General features: G+C 45.5%; 6 protein-coding genes across 6 annotated transcripts; 4 read left to right on the top strand and 2 right to left on the bottom strand.

Moving 5' to 3' along the window:
• Window positions 1-4290: 4290 nt before the first annotated feature.
• BT62DRAFT_983411 (putative laccase 5) lies at window positions 4291-6715 on the bottom strand (the record flags this gene model as incomplete). Its single annotated transcript, XM_043189776.1, has 16 exons — window positions 4291-4346; window positions 4402-4460; window positions 4519-4542; window positions 4594-4685; window positions 4736-4792; window positions 4926-5570; window positions 5624-5646; window positions 5707-5768; window positions 5825-5852; window positions 5908-5994; window positions 6049-6118; window positions 6171-6204; window positions 6265-6308; window positions 6365-6433; window positions 6486-6537; window positions 6594-6715. 16 exons carry the CDS (start codon window positions 6713-6715, stop codon window positions 4291-4293), a joined length of 1524 nt encoding a protein of 507 aa, XP_043032981.1.
• A 1390-nt stretch (window positions 6716-8105) lies between these two features.
• On the top strand, window positions 8106-10031 carry BT62DRAFT_1081549 (uncharacterized protein). Its single transcript, XM_043179678.1, has 2 exons — window positions 8106-8138; window positions 8189-10031. Exon 2 carries the CDS (start codon window positions 8216-8218, stop codon window positions 9746-9748), a length of 1533 nt encoding a protein of 510 aa, XP_043032982.1. The 5' UTR covers window positions 8106-8138; window positions 8189-8215; the 3' UTR covers window positions 9749-10031.
• On the top strand, window positions 9918-10379 carry BT62DRAFT_734935 (uncharacterized protein). The gene has a single exon (XM_043182072.1). The coding sequence runs from the start codon at window positions 10086-10088 to the stop codon at window positions 10329-10331; it is 246 nt and encodes an 81-aa protein (XP_043032983.1). The 5' UTR covers window positions 9918-10085; the 3' UTR covers window positions 10332-10379.
• Window positions 10380-12785: 2406 nt separating this feature from the next.
• BT62DRAFT_1013860 (uncharacterized protein) lies at window positions 12786-15404 on the top strand (the record flags this gene model as incomplete). Its single annotated transcript, XM_043178123.1, has 7 exons — window positions 12786-12971; window positions 13021-13154; window positions 13208-13223; window positions 13284-13346; window positions 13401-13436; window positions 13493-14947; window positions 15003-15404. The coding sequence occupies 7 exons, from the start codon at window positions 12786-12788 to the stop codon at window positions 15402-15404; spliced, it is 2292 nt and encodes a 763-aa protein (XP_043032984.1).
• A 720-nt stretch (window positions 15405-16124) lies between these two features.
• Window positions 16125-16399, top strand: BT62DRAFT_1013861 (uncharacterized protein; the record flags this gene model as incomplete). The annotated part of the gene is made up of 2 exons (XM_043178124.1): window positions 16125-16209; window positions 16269-16399. 2 exons carry the CDS (start codon window positions 16125-16127, stop codon window positions 16397-16399), a joined length of 216 nt encoding a protein of 71 aa, XP_043032985.1.
• A 34-nt stretch (window positions 16400-16433) lies between these two features.
• Window positions 16434-17005, bottom strand: BT62DRAFT_938926 (uncharacterized protein). The gene is made up of 2 exons (XM_043187622.1): window positions 16600-17005; window positions 16434-16539 (listed from the first exon to the last, which is right to left on the bottom strand). Exons 1-2 carry the CDS (start codon window positions 16808-16810, stop codon window positions 16523-16525), a joined length of 228 nt encoding a protein of 75 aa, XP_043032986.1. The 5' UTR covers window positions 16811-17005; the 3' UTR covers window positions 16434-16522.
• Between the last annotated feature and the right edge of the window lie 1970 nt (window positions 17006-18975).

Raw genomic sequence — 18975 nt, forward strand, 5'->3', positions numbered from 1 at the left:
CAGCAGCACAAGAAAAACTCACTGCTATAACTATGTACTAGACAGGCAACAGCATGCCTGCTGCACTAAGAGAATATTGCTATTAGGATATGCTACAGACATGACAGAACTAAATCATATATGTCTGTAGGGCTAAGACTTTTCCATATCATATTTAAGCAAGTAGTGTACACTCTGTAACTCTAGTCTCAAGCTAAGGTTTAATACACTGACTAAACTATCAGGCTCTTAGTGTCTCATCTGTTCTAATAGACCCTGGACTAATATCCTCAAACTCTCTTATCTGCTTATATCTTTCTCCTACATACACTTCACTTTTTCTTCAGTTAGAGTTTGACTCTCATAGTGTCAGATCTAATATTTGTTGTTGTTTGATCATCATCTGACACAGAGATTTTAGTTGGTTGTATGAAACCTTAGCTCAAGACTAGGATCACAGAATGTAAACTACTGTTTTAAATACTGTTCAAGAAGGTCTTGATCCTATAGGTACACATAGTTCAGTTCAGTCATGTTTAAAGCATGTTCCAATAGATATATTCCTTTAGTGCAGCATGTATGCTGCTGCTTGTCTAGTATGTGGTTATTGCAGCAAGTATTCCTTATGCTGTGGCAAGTCTGATGATGACTATAATAATGCATAGTCCTTCCACATGGTCTCAGTATTATTAATGGCCATTGTCCATGCACCAATGAGTAAGATACAGCAAGGCCCAGTTTCTGATACCTTTGGTGGGGTTTCTACATAGCTGAGAGTGCTATATGTCAGGATTTGTAAGTATCAGGCTTTGCTTGATAAGATATCAGTTATGATTTGATGAAGATAGAGGCTAAAAATATGACAGCATCTTAACAATGTTTCTCCATCAATAGCAGTTGTGTGAAAAGCTATGAAAGGCCAACTTACTTGGGTGTTTAATGTTCAGCATTGTGAATAATAGATGGGTTCAATTCTCAGCTTAGCAATTAATGTGAAATGATAATGTGGACTTTTTTTAATATTTTTAGCATGCATATGCTAGAGCTGTAAATGTGGGAAAATGAGGTCTATATAGCAGGCTGACTCTCTTAGTACATCCACATTATTCAATATAGTCTTGAGTTTCTTTTTAAGATATATGTTCTTTAACCAATAACCTTTGTAATATGAAAGCTACTAGAAATAAAAGTCTGTCTCCAATTCCAATATCAGGCTGGCTCTCTCAGTTGTTCAGCATTGCAAAGATATATTCAATTTCTGTATTGGCAATTGAATGAGAAGAAGTGATACTTCTTTTCATATTTTTAGCTTGCATATATGTTCTGACAGAAGAACTGTGAATAGAATAAAGTGATCTGTTGTATAGCTAGCTAAGATCAGGTTGCCAGGCTCATTAGATATAAATTTTACCATTCTTAAACTGATGATATTTCTCTAACTAGTAGAGAGGAAACTATCAGACTGACTCCCTCAGTTGATTGATGCTACATAATAAGATGGGTTCAATTCCCAGGTTGGTCTGAGGCCATCATAGAAATGCAGAGTGCAGTTGAGTCTTTTTTGTTCAGAGCACTGATCTTATGACTGAAGCAGTTATTTTTAAAGCTTCTGAGTTTAAGCCAGTGAGTCATAGGATATGAACCTTTTTTCTTTGAAAGTGGAATAGAGTTTCACAGAAATGCTCCAGAGGTAGAGGCAATGTTTGATATAGTAATTTGCTATTACTTATCTTATCACCTGCTAAATCACATTCCTAGCATACGAATCTATTATATACAATATCTGTTCCTGGATTATTCATAGTATCACTGCATCTCATTGTCAAGATGGGCAGGAGTTTAATATCATTTCAGATTATTGATTTGATATGATAGTGATTTGCTTTTATCTGATTTTCTCTAATATAATCTATTCAATAGAGCAGAGTCATTCAAGTAGTTGAGATGCTATTTATAATTGTACACAAATATATTGTAATTATATATAACACTAGATATCAGTTTGATACTAATAGTATTTTTTCAGATCCATATAATTAATTTGGAGAAAAGAGATAGTATATACTACTTTTGATGAGTAGAGAAACAGGTTGTGAATGAATAAATAGTTAGCTAGCAGTGATGCCAAAAATAGTATGATTTTAGAAGAGAATGCAAGACAGAAAGATCTGAGACAGAACCTCTCAGTTTAATAGCTCAAATACTAAGATAATCAATGAACTTTTGGTACCTTCTGCTCTTCTCTGTAGCAATAAGCATAATAGGCTAGATGCTGCATATTATCTTGCATACAGATATTCAGAGTATGTAGCATGTCAGTCAGAGATGATGACTGTCAATCAGAGAATAGAAACTTATAATTAAAAAGAGAGAGGTATGAGTATACAGAAAGTATGACTCTGTAGGACTTTATATACCTATAGTAAGAGAGGTCCTAAGTACAGCTGATAGTCAATGGCTTGAGTAAGAATCCAAAAATTCTAGAGCCCCTATTGGAATGAATGTGCTATGGGATTCAGTTCAAAGTGGGATGTGGAGAGGAACAGATAGAGTCTGGACTGGTGTTTCTTTTAGAAAGATGTAGAGACATATAAACATGAACTGGCTACCTCAGTTGGTTAGAGTGTTATGGTGATTTGCATGTACACATGTTAATGTGAAGGTCTTGGGTTTGAACTCAGGCTCACTATTCTCACAGACAGTAGAATTTTTGTGTCAAATTTTTTTGTACTCCTTGAATTACTTTTTGTAAAATTAATGCCATGCTATTCAGGTTTTTGAACAGATGTGATTGAGTTTGTACAAATGTGTTTTCCTTATATGAAGATGTGAATAATTCGAGCCCTCTGGACATGTCTAGTCTCCATACCATTAGCAGACTATCTCAGTTGATTAGCCTTGCATAGTAAGATTGGTTATCATGCCTTTTTATTAATCTTTTTCTATGTGAGGTTGTCATAACGTACCAATTGTACTCCTACATAATGTGCACAATGATTTCTTCATGGAAAATCACTACTGAACGAAGCAGGCCAGTTGGTTACAGCTGGGAATATGAATTCAATCCTCAGGTTGGCCATACGTTGAAACACTGACGTTGTGGGCTTATGAATCTTTTTTTAGAGGTTAGGAGAACCTCGCGATTTCAATTTCCAAGCTCAGGGATGCAATAGCGCTGTGGAAAAGAAGTATTTAGGCCAATGTAGGATATCATTGTCAGACCATACACGTTTGTAAGAGGAAGACTTCTGGTGACAGCTAACCAATTTCCAGAGATCAATGTGGTCAGCATGGAAAGAGTCGAACTTATCGCTCTGGCCAGCGAGCTGACGAGCATTCTTATCGTTTTCTCAGACTGCTTCACAGGCGAGTATTTTATTTATCATTTCGCTTTATACCGGACCACGACTGCCACATTAAATATCGAATCCAAGTAGGAATCGGAAAATACTGGAAAGTCAAACGTGGCTTCGGTTTCTTTTTAAAACAGGTAGGGGGATTCAAAAAATGGTTTTCCATGCATTCTATGTCCGACCGGGCGATTGAACCCAACTTCGCGACGCTAATCAACAGAGAGAGACGTCGTCGGCCTTCTTTCTCCTGTCAATACATTCCCACGAATGGTGCCCGCCAGAGAAAAGTTGTTCATATCCTATGACTCGCTTGCTCGAACTCAGGAGCTTTGAAAAAAACTACTTCAGTCATAAAAATGGAGCTCTGAACGAAAAAAAGACTCGGTGTCAAAACTCAGAATGTCTCTGATTTTCTATGATGGCCCTAGGCCAACCTGGGGATTGAACCCATCTTACCAAGCAGCACTGATCAACTGAGGGAGTCGACCAGACGGTTTCTCCCCTCCGCCAGTCAGAGAGATATCACCAGTTAAAGGACATTATAATTTATATCTAACGAGGAGCCAGGCAATCTGATCTGGGCCGGCTATACTACAGACCTCTTTCCGTCAGGACGCGTGGGCAAGCTAAAAATATGAAAAGAAGCATCGCTTCTTCTCATTCAATTGCCAATACAGGGATCGAACCCGTCTTCGCAAGGCTAAGCAACTGAGAGAGTCGGCCTGATATTGAGACTCAAAGACTTGCGTTTTCTCCCGAGACTGTGAGTTTTGTTTACCAATTCGGCGCCGTGGAGGTTTTCAATTATTAGCTATCGGAATGTCTTCACATAATATAATAAATATTTAACCTGACAAGTACACTGTTCGGTGGTATAATATCCGCCGAGACGGATGATAAATAATAAACTGAACGAGGGTGGGGGGTACAAGATAAGAAACTTAAGCATAAGTTATATTCAAAGCTGGTCGGATGTGAGGGAATCGTAAATCGGGCAGAGTTGGTCCCAAGCGGCTGTTAGAGGTGGGGTTAGCGTGTATGTCTGTGGGTGAAGAGAGACCGCTCATACTTGGCGGGTCCATCGTTTCAACAGAGCTGATATCCTCGGCGAAGACGACCGCTAGACCGCTAAGGGGAAGTCAACATCAGCAATGGAATGGGAATGGCGAATGGCGAAACAGCTCACATCTCCAGATGCCAGTCGATATGGCTAGTGGTGCATGGTTAGCGGTTGTTGAATGTGAGGTAAAGAATATTTCACCAGTGCAAGAACCAAGGTCCGGCATTGTCAGTTGTGAAGCGGATAGTAACGTTGTCAGTGCCAGATCCTGTTGAGACGACGTCGCGACGGACCTAGAAAGCATAGTTAGTAACATATGGAGGACAGAATGCAAAATGCTGACGGGGTTCGCGTAGTTATACACTGTGCTTCCTGCACTCCGGACGACGTCAAAGGTGTGCTAGAAAAGGTGATTCATTCTCTATATCAGGATTTGTAGACTGGAAGCAAGTCACTTACACCGTGGAGATGGAAGGGGTGCTAGGAACTAACCGTCAGCCTGGAAATCATTCAGAATGAATACGAATACGCACAGGCCCACCAACCGCCAAAGCCGGAACGCTTATCTCAATAACTTTATTCGCCGGAAGCGTATACACGCTCCCAGAAGGTAGCAAGTTCTGCGCGGCGCTCGCCCCGCTCAAGATCTGTAAAAGCACCGGAGCCGTGGGCGGAGTGAAGGAGACGCCATTGACTGTGAAATCCAAATTGGTAGCGTCAAATGCGAGGGCAAGGTTGAGCGAGACGTCCGCCCCTCCAGCTTGAGGCAATCCTGGCGCACCGGGGTTCGCCAGGGGATGGAGATTCGTCTCAACGAGCGGTATGACGCTCGTCGTCTGGTTGCTTGTCGGGTCTACCCCTGACGCCGCCCCAACGTAATGCACAACGCCCGAGTTGATCCCCGCATCGAAACCCTGTGTACCGACGTTGGGGCTCGCGCGCATCCAGTAGTTGCCAATTTTCTGATTCGCGTTGAGGATGACGGAATACCGCTGCCCAGCGAAGATCTGGAGGGAGTCGACGACGAGGGGCTGGGTATTCACGCTGTCGGCTTCGATGATGGTGAGGTTGTGGCCGTCGATGGAGAATACCCAGTTGGGGTCGCAGGAGATGGAGATGAGGCGGAGGCGGTAGCGGAGCCCGCTGACGACGGTCAGTTGGAAAAGGTCCGAGGTGGGCTGATTTGATGGGTCAGTTGGGGGATTATGAAAGACATTGCGGAGGAACTTACGCCGCCCGCGTAACGTCCTTTACCTATTTTTGAAATTTGGAGATTAGGGTTGACGTGATGAGCTGTGTGGCTCTAAAACGTACCGTTGATCAGGGTGGCATCGAAGACGGGTACTAGGCCGGCTGCGAGGGCCGGAGTGTGGTACCTAATGTATTGCATCATGAGTACGTACTACCAGAATCGAGAGAAGGAAGTATTCACCAATCTGCGAGAGTGATAACTGTTGCTTCTGTATTTGACGTATATGAATATGAACGTTAGCAGCTAGGAAGGAAAGATCAAACCTGTATCAACGTCGTATCGAGATCGGTGAGGATCGCTGGGGTTGTAGACGACCATGGGTCCCCGTAGACCATCGCAGTATTGCGTAGCTGGGAGGGACATCGTATTCATCAACATGATAAAGGAAAAAGGGAGGGACGCACAGAGATGAGAGTGATACCAAAATGTTCCTGCCTGATCGGGGACTGTAAAGTCATATAAAAACGAGTGGTTCTATGAAACAATTAGGGTTTGAAGCTCGAAACGGAAGAAAAATCTGGCTCACAGCAGCGATGGGACACTGGTTAACAAAACTCGGTCTGATAAGGGGCAGTCAGATCGGATGGACACTAAACGACGAGGAGAGTATATATACTAACCCATCAGCCCAGGGGGTTCCTGTCTGGAAGATACCATGCCAATGCTATTAATACAGTCCGCATAAGAGAAGACCGAGAAAAAAAGTGACAGTCTCCTTACGATACTAGTGCTTCTTAACATCGTGTCGTCCGTCAATTGATCGATGACGTTGATCTCGAACCTGTTTCCCTGGAAGAAAACGAATGAGTGCAGAACAAATTTACACTGAGAAGATGAATACCATATTTCCTTTGACGAGCGGTCCGGGGAACGTCCCACCTGCGAGGACGGCGCTGAAATTGGGTAAGTGAAAGAAGGAGGAAAAGAGGGGGGTGAGAGCGGCACGTACCCTCTGGTGAAGCCATCAGGCGCGATATCCGCGTTGACGATCTGCATATTGGCGACGGGCCCGATAGAGGCGTACGTCCCAGAGATCAAAGCAACAACGGTGAAAAGAGCGGTGGGGATCATCGTTTGTTTGCTGATGGAAAGTGCAGGCTATCTATGCCTCTTTATACGTCGACAAATGTCTCACTCGTCCGACATCGCGGCTGCGTAATTGAATGTGATACGAGCGTCTGACAGTTCTAGGCTAACATCAGTGTAAAGTGCATGTCTTAGCAGTTACGAGAGACGCGTTCGTACCTTGAGTATATGAATAGAGCACCTAGGGACAAGAAGAAGCCTGATTGTAGGAGCCAACCATATTGTGCTGATGGCCAGCATTGGAACCTGAGGGAATTTGGATTAGAGATGATCAAGGAGGGGGAGCAATTTTCGTTACCTGATTCTTCACATATTTCAATCGTGGTAGAGTTAGATCCAGACAATGGCCGTTGGCTAGGCTGTAGAAAGCTCCTGGACGAGGATTCAAACCTCTTGCATTGATGCTTTCCTTACCCCTTGACCGTTGAACGCGTGAGAGTCGTGCCGCCGTGTGAGAAACCCCGGGGGATGAGTATTCATTTCATACCAAGTCACCAGTCATACCGGCGGTACAGGAACTGGTACCTAGAATTCCCTTCATGCACGTCAATGTATAGTCGATGTTGTTTGATGTCCTAACCCGACCTTCGCTGTGAACACACAACGACGGCTTATACCCGCCGCTGGTCTAAACACCCAGTACAGATGAAACGTAGGAAGTAGGGTGCTTCTGATGATATGGTACCAGCCCTACACATGATGCGGCCCCCGCAACTAAGCACAGTTAATCGTCAAAGGATCATCAATTAAATTGCCGAGATGTCTCGGTACTGAGATTTTCAAAGGTCAAATGCAACGGCAAAACATGCTCGGGGACTGAAAAGTGGCGTGCGACGTTGATGCGAACATCGTGGTTTAAATTTGAATCGGACTTGAATCGAATGTTGAATTAATTATCTTGTGCTGGAACAAGCGCTGAAGCGCTAAAGGTTCGTTTCAGGCTCGTGACAACCTCAGTCTACGAATTTTCCATTACCTTTCACTCTGTTCATCGAGTTGCGCTTGGTTCTGCTCTTGTTTACTTGTTCTGTTCGCGATTGCTCACCTTAATGCGACTCAAATTTGACTGAAATAGCTGGTCCACGTATCTGACTGTCGGGCTATGAAGTCTCATTTCAGGGCACGATTTGTTCTAAGAAAGATTACACGACACACATCCGATTGTCGTCCAAGGACGAAACCCCCGGGATCCAAAACTTAGCGTTGCCTCTCGGCCCATGTACACATGGTCTCGGACAAAACATCCAACGTTCGAATACGAATGACCGTTGAATAGGCGCTCAAAAACTTGGAAAAACGGATACATTTCTCGTCACGGGAATTACTAACTGGAATAGGCTAACCCTGTGCCCAGATCAAATTCTCCTATCACAGCCACCACTCCTCGTATTCCTCCTTCCTTCAACATGTACGCATCATTCGAGTTCTTTTAAGTTTCCAGAGCCCTAACCATTGCAGAAAATAGCTCATTGATTATCATCAATCATGTCAGACAAGGCTTCGAACGATACGGGAATACATTCCCTGCCTAACGAGATGCTCCTGAAGATATTAAAAACTACATCCGACCTTCCGCTCCCTTCTCCTAGCTCCCGACCCCACCTTCTCGCCCTCTGCGGCGTTAGTCGCCACTGGAGGAGTTTATGTTTCAGCGGCCCGGAGTTCTGGACCGTTATTGACATACCCTTTCACCAAGCGCGCATCCAGGATCCAATCGAATGGGCATCAGTCCGGCTTGAGCGGTCAAAAGCGTGCCTTTTCGATGTCTTCCTGGACATTACCTCCGCACAAGACGCGACAACCGGGGAATCTACGCGCCAGGTCCTGCAACTCGTGGCTAATCACATTGGTCGCCTCCGTCGGCTATCCGTATCTGCACCGTCACTTCGATGCCAAGGTATCGACTTTCTCTCCCCCCTTAAGCCTCTTTTGGCGCCGGCTCTCACAGATCTAGAGATTCTCCTCTATGATTACAGAAGATTCGCTTCCGAGCTCACGACGAACGGCAGGTACAATCTTTTCGCACAAGGTGTACCTCGGCTGTCGCACCAGCGGCTCCTTGGAACCAATCCCCTTTCCCCGCTTACACACCTGAGTTCGCTCGAAATCTATCGTGTGTCAATAACCCCATCCACATGTGAAATGCTCTTTTCAGACTGCCCAGCATTGAGGACGCTTGTTCTTCGAGGAGTGTGGCCATTAGATGAAGGAACCAGGCTCGACATGCTACCGCAAGTCGAAGCTCCGTCTCTCGTCTCTCTAACCTTTGGTCAGGTTCGTTCCCATGGCGCACACATCTCCATCTTGTCCATGTTTTCCTGTCCCAATCTCGAATTTCTCGAGTTCCGAGGCCCTGCCATGAGCATCCCTCCGTCCTTCGTCTCACGGCTTGCCAAGCTGCATACTCTTCGCTTCACGGAGTGTTCGATTGTCATCAGCTCCGTCAATGAACAGCGTATGGACTTCTCAGCGCTGCATACACTTCCCGCAGTAGCACACGTCCAGTTCTTTCACTCTGCTTGCGAGGATATTCTCCCCGTTGGAGACCCACTGCCTCAATTCAGACGTAGAAGCCTTTCTATTGGTTCACGGGCCATGGCAGTTCGTATTGGGGAAACTGGTAGGAATGTTGATAGGGACACGCTCTGTATCAGGAGACCCCCCCTCGTGGAACGAGCTAACCCTGGGACGTCGTCCGTGATCTGGGAAACTCTCCAAAGCGTGGTACTAGATTCCATACGCCCTATAGATGTTCTATGGTTGTGCAATCTAGTCCGAGATCGCCAAGGATCGATACATAGGGTCAATCTGTCCCATTCGGCAAAGCGACATCTGACGGGAAGCCTGATGGTGCAGGGACAGGATCCAGATGTCGTATTCCTCTTAGCGTCGAGGAAACACAGATTGGAGCCGGATAAAATGGCTATGGATAGATGGATGGCGAACCGTGTCCAGGTTCGGGAGATGGAAGACGTGGATCTGTTGGGCTACGTACCCTTGGACTTCGATGGATTGTAGATGTCACCGTATCCTAAACATGTCTCTTTGTATTCAGCCGCGTAAATGCTCCTTAACGTATTCAATCAGTTTATGCTGATAAAGAGGACCGCAGGCTTTACGCATGAGCAAAATATTCCGTGCAAGCAATCAAACTTGGCGTAACAAATGTGATAAGTGGCGGAATTGCCGTTGGAAACTGATTTCGCGCCGCATTGAATCTGGAAGTGATCTACAATCGAAGTCAATTGCCAGCAACCATGCTGCGAAATATAAAATTAGATTGTTTCTAAAAACAAGTGTCTAATCTTGCGTACATCCGCATTGTCTACCTTAACTTTGAATACTGCTGCACTCGATGCTATATAATTCCCCTGGTAGCGTCTTGCTTGTAATCTTACATTCAATACTCCAATGCCGATCAGTGTCGCTGTCACTTGACCTGCTCCATTCACACCCCCCACCTTCGAATACGACAGAAAGAGCCTACGATCACCGCCTGGATATCCTAAGGATACAAAATACCTTCTCCTCTATTGCATGGAAAAGTGCCGGTGGTCTCGTTGGTAGTAGGATGCGATCTACGGATCTCTCTTCTTCATGACCCCAGTATCGAATCTCAGGCCATCTCACATGCCGTCTTCGAGAGCACATGCAGTCACCTCGGCATTCGGGTGAGAGTAAGGATACTGTTTCACCATTGTTAATTGGTATTAAGACTATTATCATGCGCTTCGAAGGCGCGATATTGACTCTATAACTGCTCGTTTTGCAGCTAAAGATGTTCCTTTGGCTATGGACCTTGTCGAATTTTCACGCCGTACCATCGTCCATTCTGAGGAAGTTATTGTCCTAATTCTATACCCGCTCGTACGTGGACAGTGTTTCAGAACGGTGTCCTATAAGCAATACGAAGACTTTCGGACTAGTAGATAACAGCTGAGGAACTTGAAAGATTTGTGTGAACTTCAAGGTCCTGGAAAATGACACCCGCGCCAGGTGTGTTGCGGCGCGGGGGTGTTGATAATTTGTATTTATGGTTCTATAAATGACAATAAGGAACGAGTGATAGTCAATATCGGCAGCGTTCATAAAGGAGGCAACAGAGGAGGCAAAATGAATTCAAAAAACCAAGAGAAAAGCTTCATATTGATCGTCCATTCACTGGAGAAAAGGTAACATAATATAGAACATGTTTTGGACTTACCTAATACTTCAGGTTTTCAGGTTCGTCTTCAAATCGTTCACCTGGCCTCGGAAAAGGCAGGAAGCCAGACGCGTGCAAAGTCGAGCACTCTGGTCGGAAGATTCGGTCCACCATCCGCGATGACAAATGTTGACCGCCAACTTACCGCCAACATTCATCATCGTCGTCATGAATTCTCCCTGCCTCGTGCGTTCAGCTGACCATGAGGAATACATCTTGTCAGTTGACGCCGATTCTTTCCGTAGCACGCGTGTGTACGTCTGTTTCTTCCTAGGATGATACTTGGAGATGCAGTACGTGACTTTTTATATCTTTTGATTCATTTATCATTGTCTGTGATCAGTGTTGTACCTCTAGGTCAGGAGATTCTCTCACCATAAATACGAGGCGCGACAAAATGGTGACCTGTTCCATCAAAAACCCATGAAGTAGTGCTGTTCCAAGCTTGGATGCCGGGCGGTTGATATCCACAACTGATGTCGTGGTGCCTTTCGGCGGTAAGAAAGACTTTATTCGTGTTACTGGCACTGATCTCCTTTCCGGGGAGAGAGCACACCTTCTACCGAAGACCAAACATAGCAAGAATAGAGGTCGTTCTCTGAGTTTTTCCCTGGCGACCAGACATCCCGGTATCCAATTAGCTTGTATTATTATTTGCTCCAGCTAACAATCTCCTTTCCAGATAGACAGTCTCAAAATCATGTCTATGCTTTCATGTAATGAAGTAATGTTTATTTCACATGAACCGCAATACTCCATCTTGCTCGTCCGAAAGTGCGTCACTCCGCGAAAAGGTTTACCGCTTGCTACAGGTTAGAATTCTTACACCAGGCTGTTGTCGTGAAACGATCCTTACCCGATGCCAACTACGGTTATCCTGTGCCATACGATCGCAGCGCCAATTTGTGACCACTCCTTCCATAGGATTGAGCCTAACGTCTCTCAAAAAAGGCCCTTCATGCACTTTTCCAACGTGGGATCAATAAACCAGGAAACTGGCGACGTTCTGTGGATATTCTCTGCGTCTCCTCCATCTCACACATAACAGACATGACCGTTGCATTTTCCTGTCACGCTTCTAGCCTGTAGCAGATCTTTTCTTGACCTTGTCGGCGTTTTCTCCAACAGCCGCTACGGTAATGAACCACACCTTGTACACCCTATGTTTTCGTGCCACCCGCTACTGTCGACCAAAAATGAAAGACGAACACATATGCGAGTTTGTGGGCATGCTTTATCATGGGGACAACGAAGTATCCCTAACGTTGTGTTTCAGCGTGGCGAAAGCGTATGTTCCCCAACTTGCTCGTTTGTTGAGGCCACAATGTGTGTACAGTCAATCCGTGTTCCATCCTGACATGTTTTTCGGTCACAGATCATCCGGATGCTGACAGGGTTTTCAAGTTTCCATCACTCTGTCTTACAACGCTGAAGCGTGCAGGAGATCTTCATCTAGCGCCTACGCTCCGTGCCGCTCCACAATCACGTCATGCAACGTGCAAACAGGTCCTCTGCCTCATGTAACCTGTCGATTCGGTCCCCTCTGGTTAATGTTTGAGAGGTTACTTCTACCGACATGATTAATATCAGGCACCGTCCTACGCTTCTATTATTCCTTTTCATCCCTTTCATCCCGGGACGCCGGATTTAGTTCCGAAAATTTGTCTGACAGCGATAATATTATACCCCTCAAACTAGGACCCTTTAGAACTCATTGTACAGCGCCCATGGTATCACCATCGTCCAAGGGGCTTATATCATCAACTCTTCTCATATGTATGGTTGTCACCGTCGACAAGGCTTAAATATCAGCAAGATGAATGGCATCGAACAACTGTTCGCCCTGCAAAGATGTTCAAGTGCCTTGACTTCCTTCGTCGAATCTTCTGTTGCTTCAAGCGCGAGAAAGAGCCGAGGGAGGGCATTCGAAGATTGAAGACGACGCTTAGTCTTCTGCACAGCACACTTGGAGAAGTACCCGTACCTGGCCTAAAGGCTTTCCTCGGAATCAGTGTTGGCATCGTAAATCTCATGGAGGTAAGAGCTTTCTTTTCCTTTCCTGCCATAACTGATATCATATATTCAGAATGTGTCATCTAACCAACGCAATTTTCGGGACATCTATGATCTGATTCAGGAGATAGATAACCAGCTTACCGTACTGAAACAACATTACCCAATGCCAGAACAGTTGGCAGAGAGGCTTGCTTCAATCGCTAGGTATTTCCAAAAAAAAAATCTTTGCCGCTCGATCTGTGCCTCATTCTTCTCAGTCACATCGACGAGTTCGTGCCTAAACTTTAAGGACTACTCGATCGCGGGCTCTTAAAACGCGCTTGGACGGCACAGGATGACCCACTTCTTGTCGATCGTTTTTTCAGATGTATCAAACAGGATCTTGACTCTCTGACGGTAAGGTCCATTATCATAACCTAAAGTCGGCATCAATATAAATGTTGTTTATAGCGAGATGCGGTCATCATCGCGGCCGCTAATGCTTCCGTTAGTTATTCTCCGTATTGTTTTCCAGAAAACTGAATCACACCCCACATGTACAGAAAATAGTTGAAAATGGTAAGATTATCTCGCTGAGCAGTTCCGTTGTCGCTAATAAGCATTCTCAGAACTACTCGGAAAGCTTTTGTCGGGACGCACAGGAACGTCGTATTTTGGGTGGCACCTTCTTCTGTTCTCGTCGAGACGAGAACCGGAGGGATGTTCGTCGCATTATCCCGTCAATCGCCTATCAGCTCGCGGAATTCAATGAAATATATAAGCAGCAGTTGTTGAAGGCCATTAAAGGATGGAACGGGATGATTACCGCACGTCCTTGTGAGCAATGGCGGAGGTTGATCGTTTCGCCGTTAGAATTGATGGCGCCAGGTGCCGCTCCTGCCTTGATTGTAATCGATGGGATCGATGAATGTAGTAATAGAGACGGTCAGCATGCGCTTTGGACGTGTCTCTCGGGCCCCATACCGGGAAGCTTCAAAGTCCTGGTGACAGCTGTGCCTGACAGCCATGTATCCTTTGGCTTTACGTGGCATGCGCCCTTCTACAGTGTCGATCTCGACTCTCCCCGTCAATCAGTCGACTCTGACATCCACTTATACGTTCAAAATCGCCTTCAGAAGCTCTCCCCCTCTCAAATGCAATGGCCATCGACTGAAGATGTTTCACGCGTCGTAAAGCGCTCTCAGGGGCTATTCATTTACGCTGCTGAGGCATGTCGGCAGGTGGAGGCCGCAGGTTCTGCGGTAACCCACCTTTCTAACCTGTTGGTCAACATGAAGGACTTACCGGCCGGAATGGAACGCTTTTTCGGGAGGATTTTTACATCTGCAATTGGATCATTCAGCGATGAAAATACCGCATTATGTCGGTCCATATTGGGGATGCTCGCACTTCGGAAAGAGCGGAATCTTTCTTTATCGGATCTTTCTGCTCTGCTTGGTTATGATACAGCACATGTGAAGGGTTTACTCGTTGGTTTTCGTTCCATCCTGCGCGTACCTCAGGACGATACCGAACCTATCCATCTTTACCACCCTTCGCTTACCGAATTCCTGACGGCTCCTCAAGTATGGAGAACTCGCTGTGATTTGGATGGATGCGAAAACATTCAATGTCAAGATCATCCACGGATCGATTTCTCCCGTCTTTACATGCCGAAGGAACAGCGTCATCGTTGTATTGCGGACAAACTCTTGCATTACATGATCAGGCATCTATCCACTGATATAGGAATCGCACGGTACACAGTTGGAGCGGGTCGTATCATAGAAGCGCAACGGTCAGCTCCTAACGGAGCTCTCGAATATGCTTGCAAGCATTGGGCAGATCATCTCCTTTTGTCGGGCTCCAACAGGAGAGAAGATGTGAACCAATTAGCACTTTTGGTTACCAGTTTCTTGGAGACGAAGGGTGGTTCTTGGCTGGGGGAGACAGTCAATAATTCACGTGACTCTTTCCATGAGTCTTTGCGCGATCTTCAGAGCGCCGATGCATGGCAGGTACACATCTACATATTAGAGTAAGACTTCTGTCTCACGACTATTTTTTCCTTAGCGTCTGCATGCATCCGCATTTGCACCGGAGATTCAACAGCCTCTTCGGAGGCTCATCCAAGTTGGCATATCGAAACTCGAGATCGTCATCCATTCTAGAACCTCAGGGAGCACTGGTCCTGAAGAGACTGTCCTTCAGGATGTACAGCCTATAGTATCGCCTATTCTCCATCATGATGCCCACAGAGTCTCACCTCCTCATTTCTCCCCGACAAATCCCCGAGTTCAAATGCCGGTCCCTTCTATTTTAGGAAGAGAAATGGTGTCTCAATCGTATGACAGTCATACATTACGGCACTATCGTTCATGGCAGGAAGAGAACTCTCCTCGCGCGAGTAGTTGGCGGCGGTCACTCTTGATGAGGCCGTCGAGATCAGCCACTTTTGCCGACCAAATAACCTGACTCCTCGCGTTAGATAAATTCTATGCACTATTTACTTTTGTCATGGTTACGCGTAGCATATCTCATTGATTGAGTCAATTATTGATACTAACAAATCACGGAAGATCCTCGCAGCAATAGCACTTGGATGATCCCTGCTCTCTTTATCAAGTCTTTACACTAAGTCTACCTTTTGTCTTCCACAGGAAATCATTGCTGAACTAAAGATAATAAGTGATATGGTTCTATACATATATATTAACTACACGTATTAAAAAGTCTCCAATCGTGCCTTCTTCGGCAACACCACGTGCACAACATCTCGCTTGATCAAGTTCCTACACTCATTATCGACACCCCTCTTCCTCGCCAAAAGGTTCCTGAGAGAAGATGGTATCCTAAACTCCACAATTTAACCTCACCAACCTCTCCTTCTGTTATGGATATACCCCATCTGGACTTACTAAGTCTTCAGATGCCTAAGCAAGGACTCAAGTTTTCTTCCAACTTCTCCAATGTTCTGTCCTCTATATTTACTTACTTTAAATTAACAAAAATACATAGAATATTCCCGAAGCAGTGTACTACTAGAACATTCTTCGTAGATTTTCCCTAAGTATATAAACACTTGCTCTAGTTACAAAAATGACCATCTATCTTTTGACCTATCAATTACCTTGTGTGAACTAAGAATCTGAGTCAACTACGCTTAGCGCTCGTTGCGTCTGATCCTTCCCAGTTATGCTTAGGGCTTACTGGATCGATCGGTCTCTTCTCGACTACGCGCAGCGCTCGTCGACTCCTTCCACTCTCAATTCCTTTCAAGGTGAATGACCTCGTTTTAAATTGAATACTTGACTATGCATTACTGCTACGGAACTACAGTATTCATAACACCTTCCCCACCACAGCCAACCCAAACGCCTGTCGCACATTGTGCCAAGCCCGATCTTCCCCAGGTCAACATGCTCGAGAGCCATGGAGATTCGAATGGTGATGGAAAGAATAGTGGATAGGTTGGAGATCAACCAACTCAAGTAATCAGTGTGTTACCCAACTTTGAAGCCAACGACGATGGTCAAGTCTTCGATCGATTCGAGGTCGAGTGGCGGGACACTCAGTACGCAGGGCATTGGCTGTCACTGAGTTGAAGCACCTATCGTTCGGACGACGATGAGATATACCACCAATTGATTATAAAAGAGAGCTGATGTACCATTATCCACTGGTGCAATGTCCAAACTCCTGAACGTCTTCTTGACACGCGGAAGAAACTTCCCAATCCAGATAATACCCGTCTGGTTCGCACAAATGCCGTGGTGGTTATCGAACGGGGGAGGGAACAGCGACAATAGGGGCATGTTTGATTTTCGGGTCCCTGCAGACCGAGCTGTGACCGTAAGGTGCTCGATACGGGGAGGCTGCATTGTGATAGGTAATTGATGTAAGGTGTTACAGTGGTAGCGGTGGAAATGGAGTGATCTCAATCGAAGAAAGCAACGGACCACGAACGAGGAATTGTTGAGGCTGATAAAGTCGGGTTTATTAATTGTCAAGATCTGTATGGGGAGAGTGGCCAGGGCCTCGATGGCTTCACAATGCCCGAAATGATCAAAGACAAGACCGTTCATGAAGACACCTTTGATATTTCGCAGGTGATGCAGGACGCGAGTTGCATCAGGTTCTGTGAGGAAGACGGTGGAGAAGTGAAAGGTTTGGATGTACACTGGGATATGTAGGGAAGTGTCCCAGAAGTCGACGAGGTTCGCAAGCGCGGCGCTTTTCGGAACTGAGAAGGTGTGCAATAGGTAGAAGCGTGTGCGATGATAAAACGAGAGAGAGATGATGAAGCATTTTTCAACGTTTTGGTACCTTTCTTGATCAAGTCGATGATTTCGTCAATGATCTCGAATGGAAGAGCTCGGCCAGTCCCTACTGCTCCATTCATCGCGTGGAAGGACTGATTGAAATTCAAGTCAGAATTTTATGTTGATCGGCCAGTTGTAGGTATCACGTACCCAGCGACAACCGGAATTTGGAACACGAAGTTGAGCCACTGACCCCTCGCAATGAGATGAAAAAAATCCTTTCGAAACGGGCTTGACGGACGTGTATACGAAACTGTTGAATCAAACATAAATACGAGCTCGTACCAGACGGGCGAAATGGCAACTGAATGATGGAAGAGCAGAAGACACAGAACTTTGCGGCACTGCAAAGTATCTTTCCCCTCGGCCAGTAGATGGCCCTCTTCCTAAGCGCATCCTGAGGACTTAGTTTTAGGGTTGATGGAAGTGCATTGCGTCACGTCCTTGATTGGCTATTTATGGATACTCAGCATCGAGCGCTTAGTTGTCGGGTCACTGGTCATCATCCATTCCACAATGCTTCGGAAGTATCATTATGATGGGTACTATGAGATTTATGAGATACTTGTCTGATACTAGTACACCATTGACCGCGTTTTCGTCTGATCCTAGTTCCCAGACTAGAACAGAGAAGGCTTCCGCTCTCCGTCATCGACAGAAGACAAGTGGTTTGGAGGAGGAGAGGTGGAAGATATACTTCACATCTAAGTACTCTGCTCACAAGAAGAAAGATCCGAGAAATTCCAGATCAGAATTAGGATTTTGAAGACCAAATTCAACGTCGGAGTGATGCCAAAAGTCACGAAACTGAAAAATCGGCACAAATATTATCACCGGTTTTATCAACATTTGGTGCCTTCTTGGAAGTTTTCTTGGCCTTATGGAACCTCGAGGCAAGACACAGGGAGACAACCTTCTGCTAGTGAACACTTCTCCACCTGCACCCCTAAACAAATCTGGGCACCTGAAAGATTAGCACCTTGTCTGTTTGGAGCAGTACCAGGCAGCAAGCACTATGGCATTAGCACATGAACCATTCAAATACCTTTGAATGTCATCTATGCAAGAGACAATGGCCTTACCTTCAGTGGCACAAAAATTGCCTTTGTTCTTGTCATCAATGTGTATGACAAAGACCAAATGCCACTCACCCTCGGAAATATAAAGCCAGTCCACATCATTGCAATTTCCTCATCCTCTTTCTTCTCTATCTCACACATAGAGCTCAATAGTCATTGACTTCAAGCAGTTTTCACAGAACAACATTGCTCTGCAAGAACATGTGATTATTGGCCATTGGACCAGTCAGACCTCATATACTCTTTTGCAAGGCAACCATTTTCTGCCTCACACCCCAGAGAATATTGCTGCAGCAGACTTTGGCTTGTATCCTCACCTGCTGATTGCAGATCATGACTTCAGTTCATGTCAAGCTTCCTGTGCCTCTCTGCTTTCCAGAAACAGTACTTCATCCCCTGTGGACACTAGCTATGCCATGTCAACTCCTAGTGCACAACCCAACTCTGTATCTGAGCCCAGCCTGGTGCCTCTGCAGAATCCTCCTCCAGTGACAGCCACAGCACCACTGGAATCCTCACTTCTGCTCTTTATGTTTGCCCAAGTCCAGCAGATTATCTCACAACTTACACAACAAGCCACACCTGCATTGCCTGTGCAACCCCCCTCAGCCCCTGCTACAATTTCTCAGTTCATTCCTGCTGCAA

The sequence above is a fragment of the Guyanagaster necrorhizus genome (genome assembly GCF_019112545.1).
Source record: "Guyanagaster necrorhizus MCA 3950 unplaced genomic scaffold BT62scaffold_70, whole genome shotgun sequence".
Classification (NCBI taxonomy): Eukaryota; Fungi; Basidiomycota; class Agaricomycetes; order Agaricales; family Physalacriaceae; genus Guyanagaster; species Guyanagaster necrorhizus.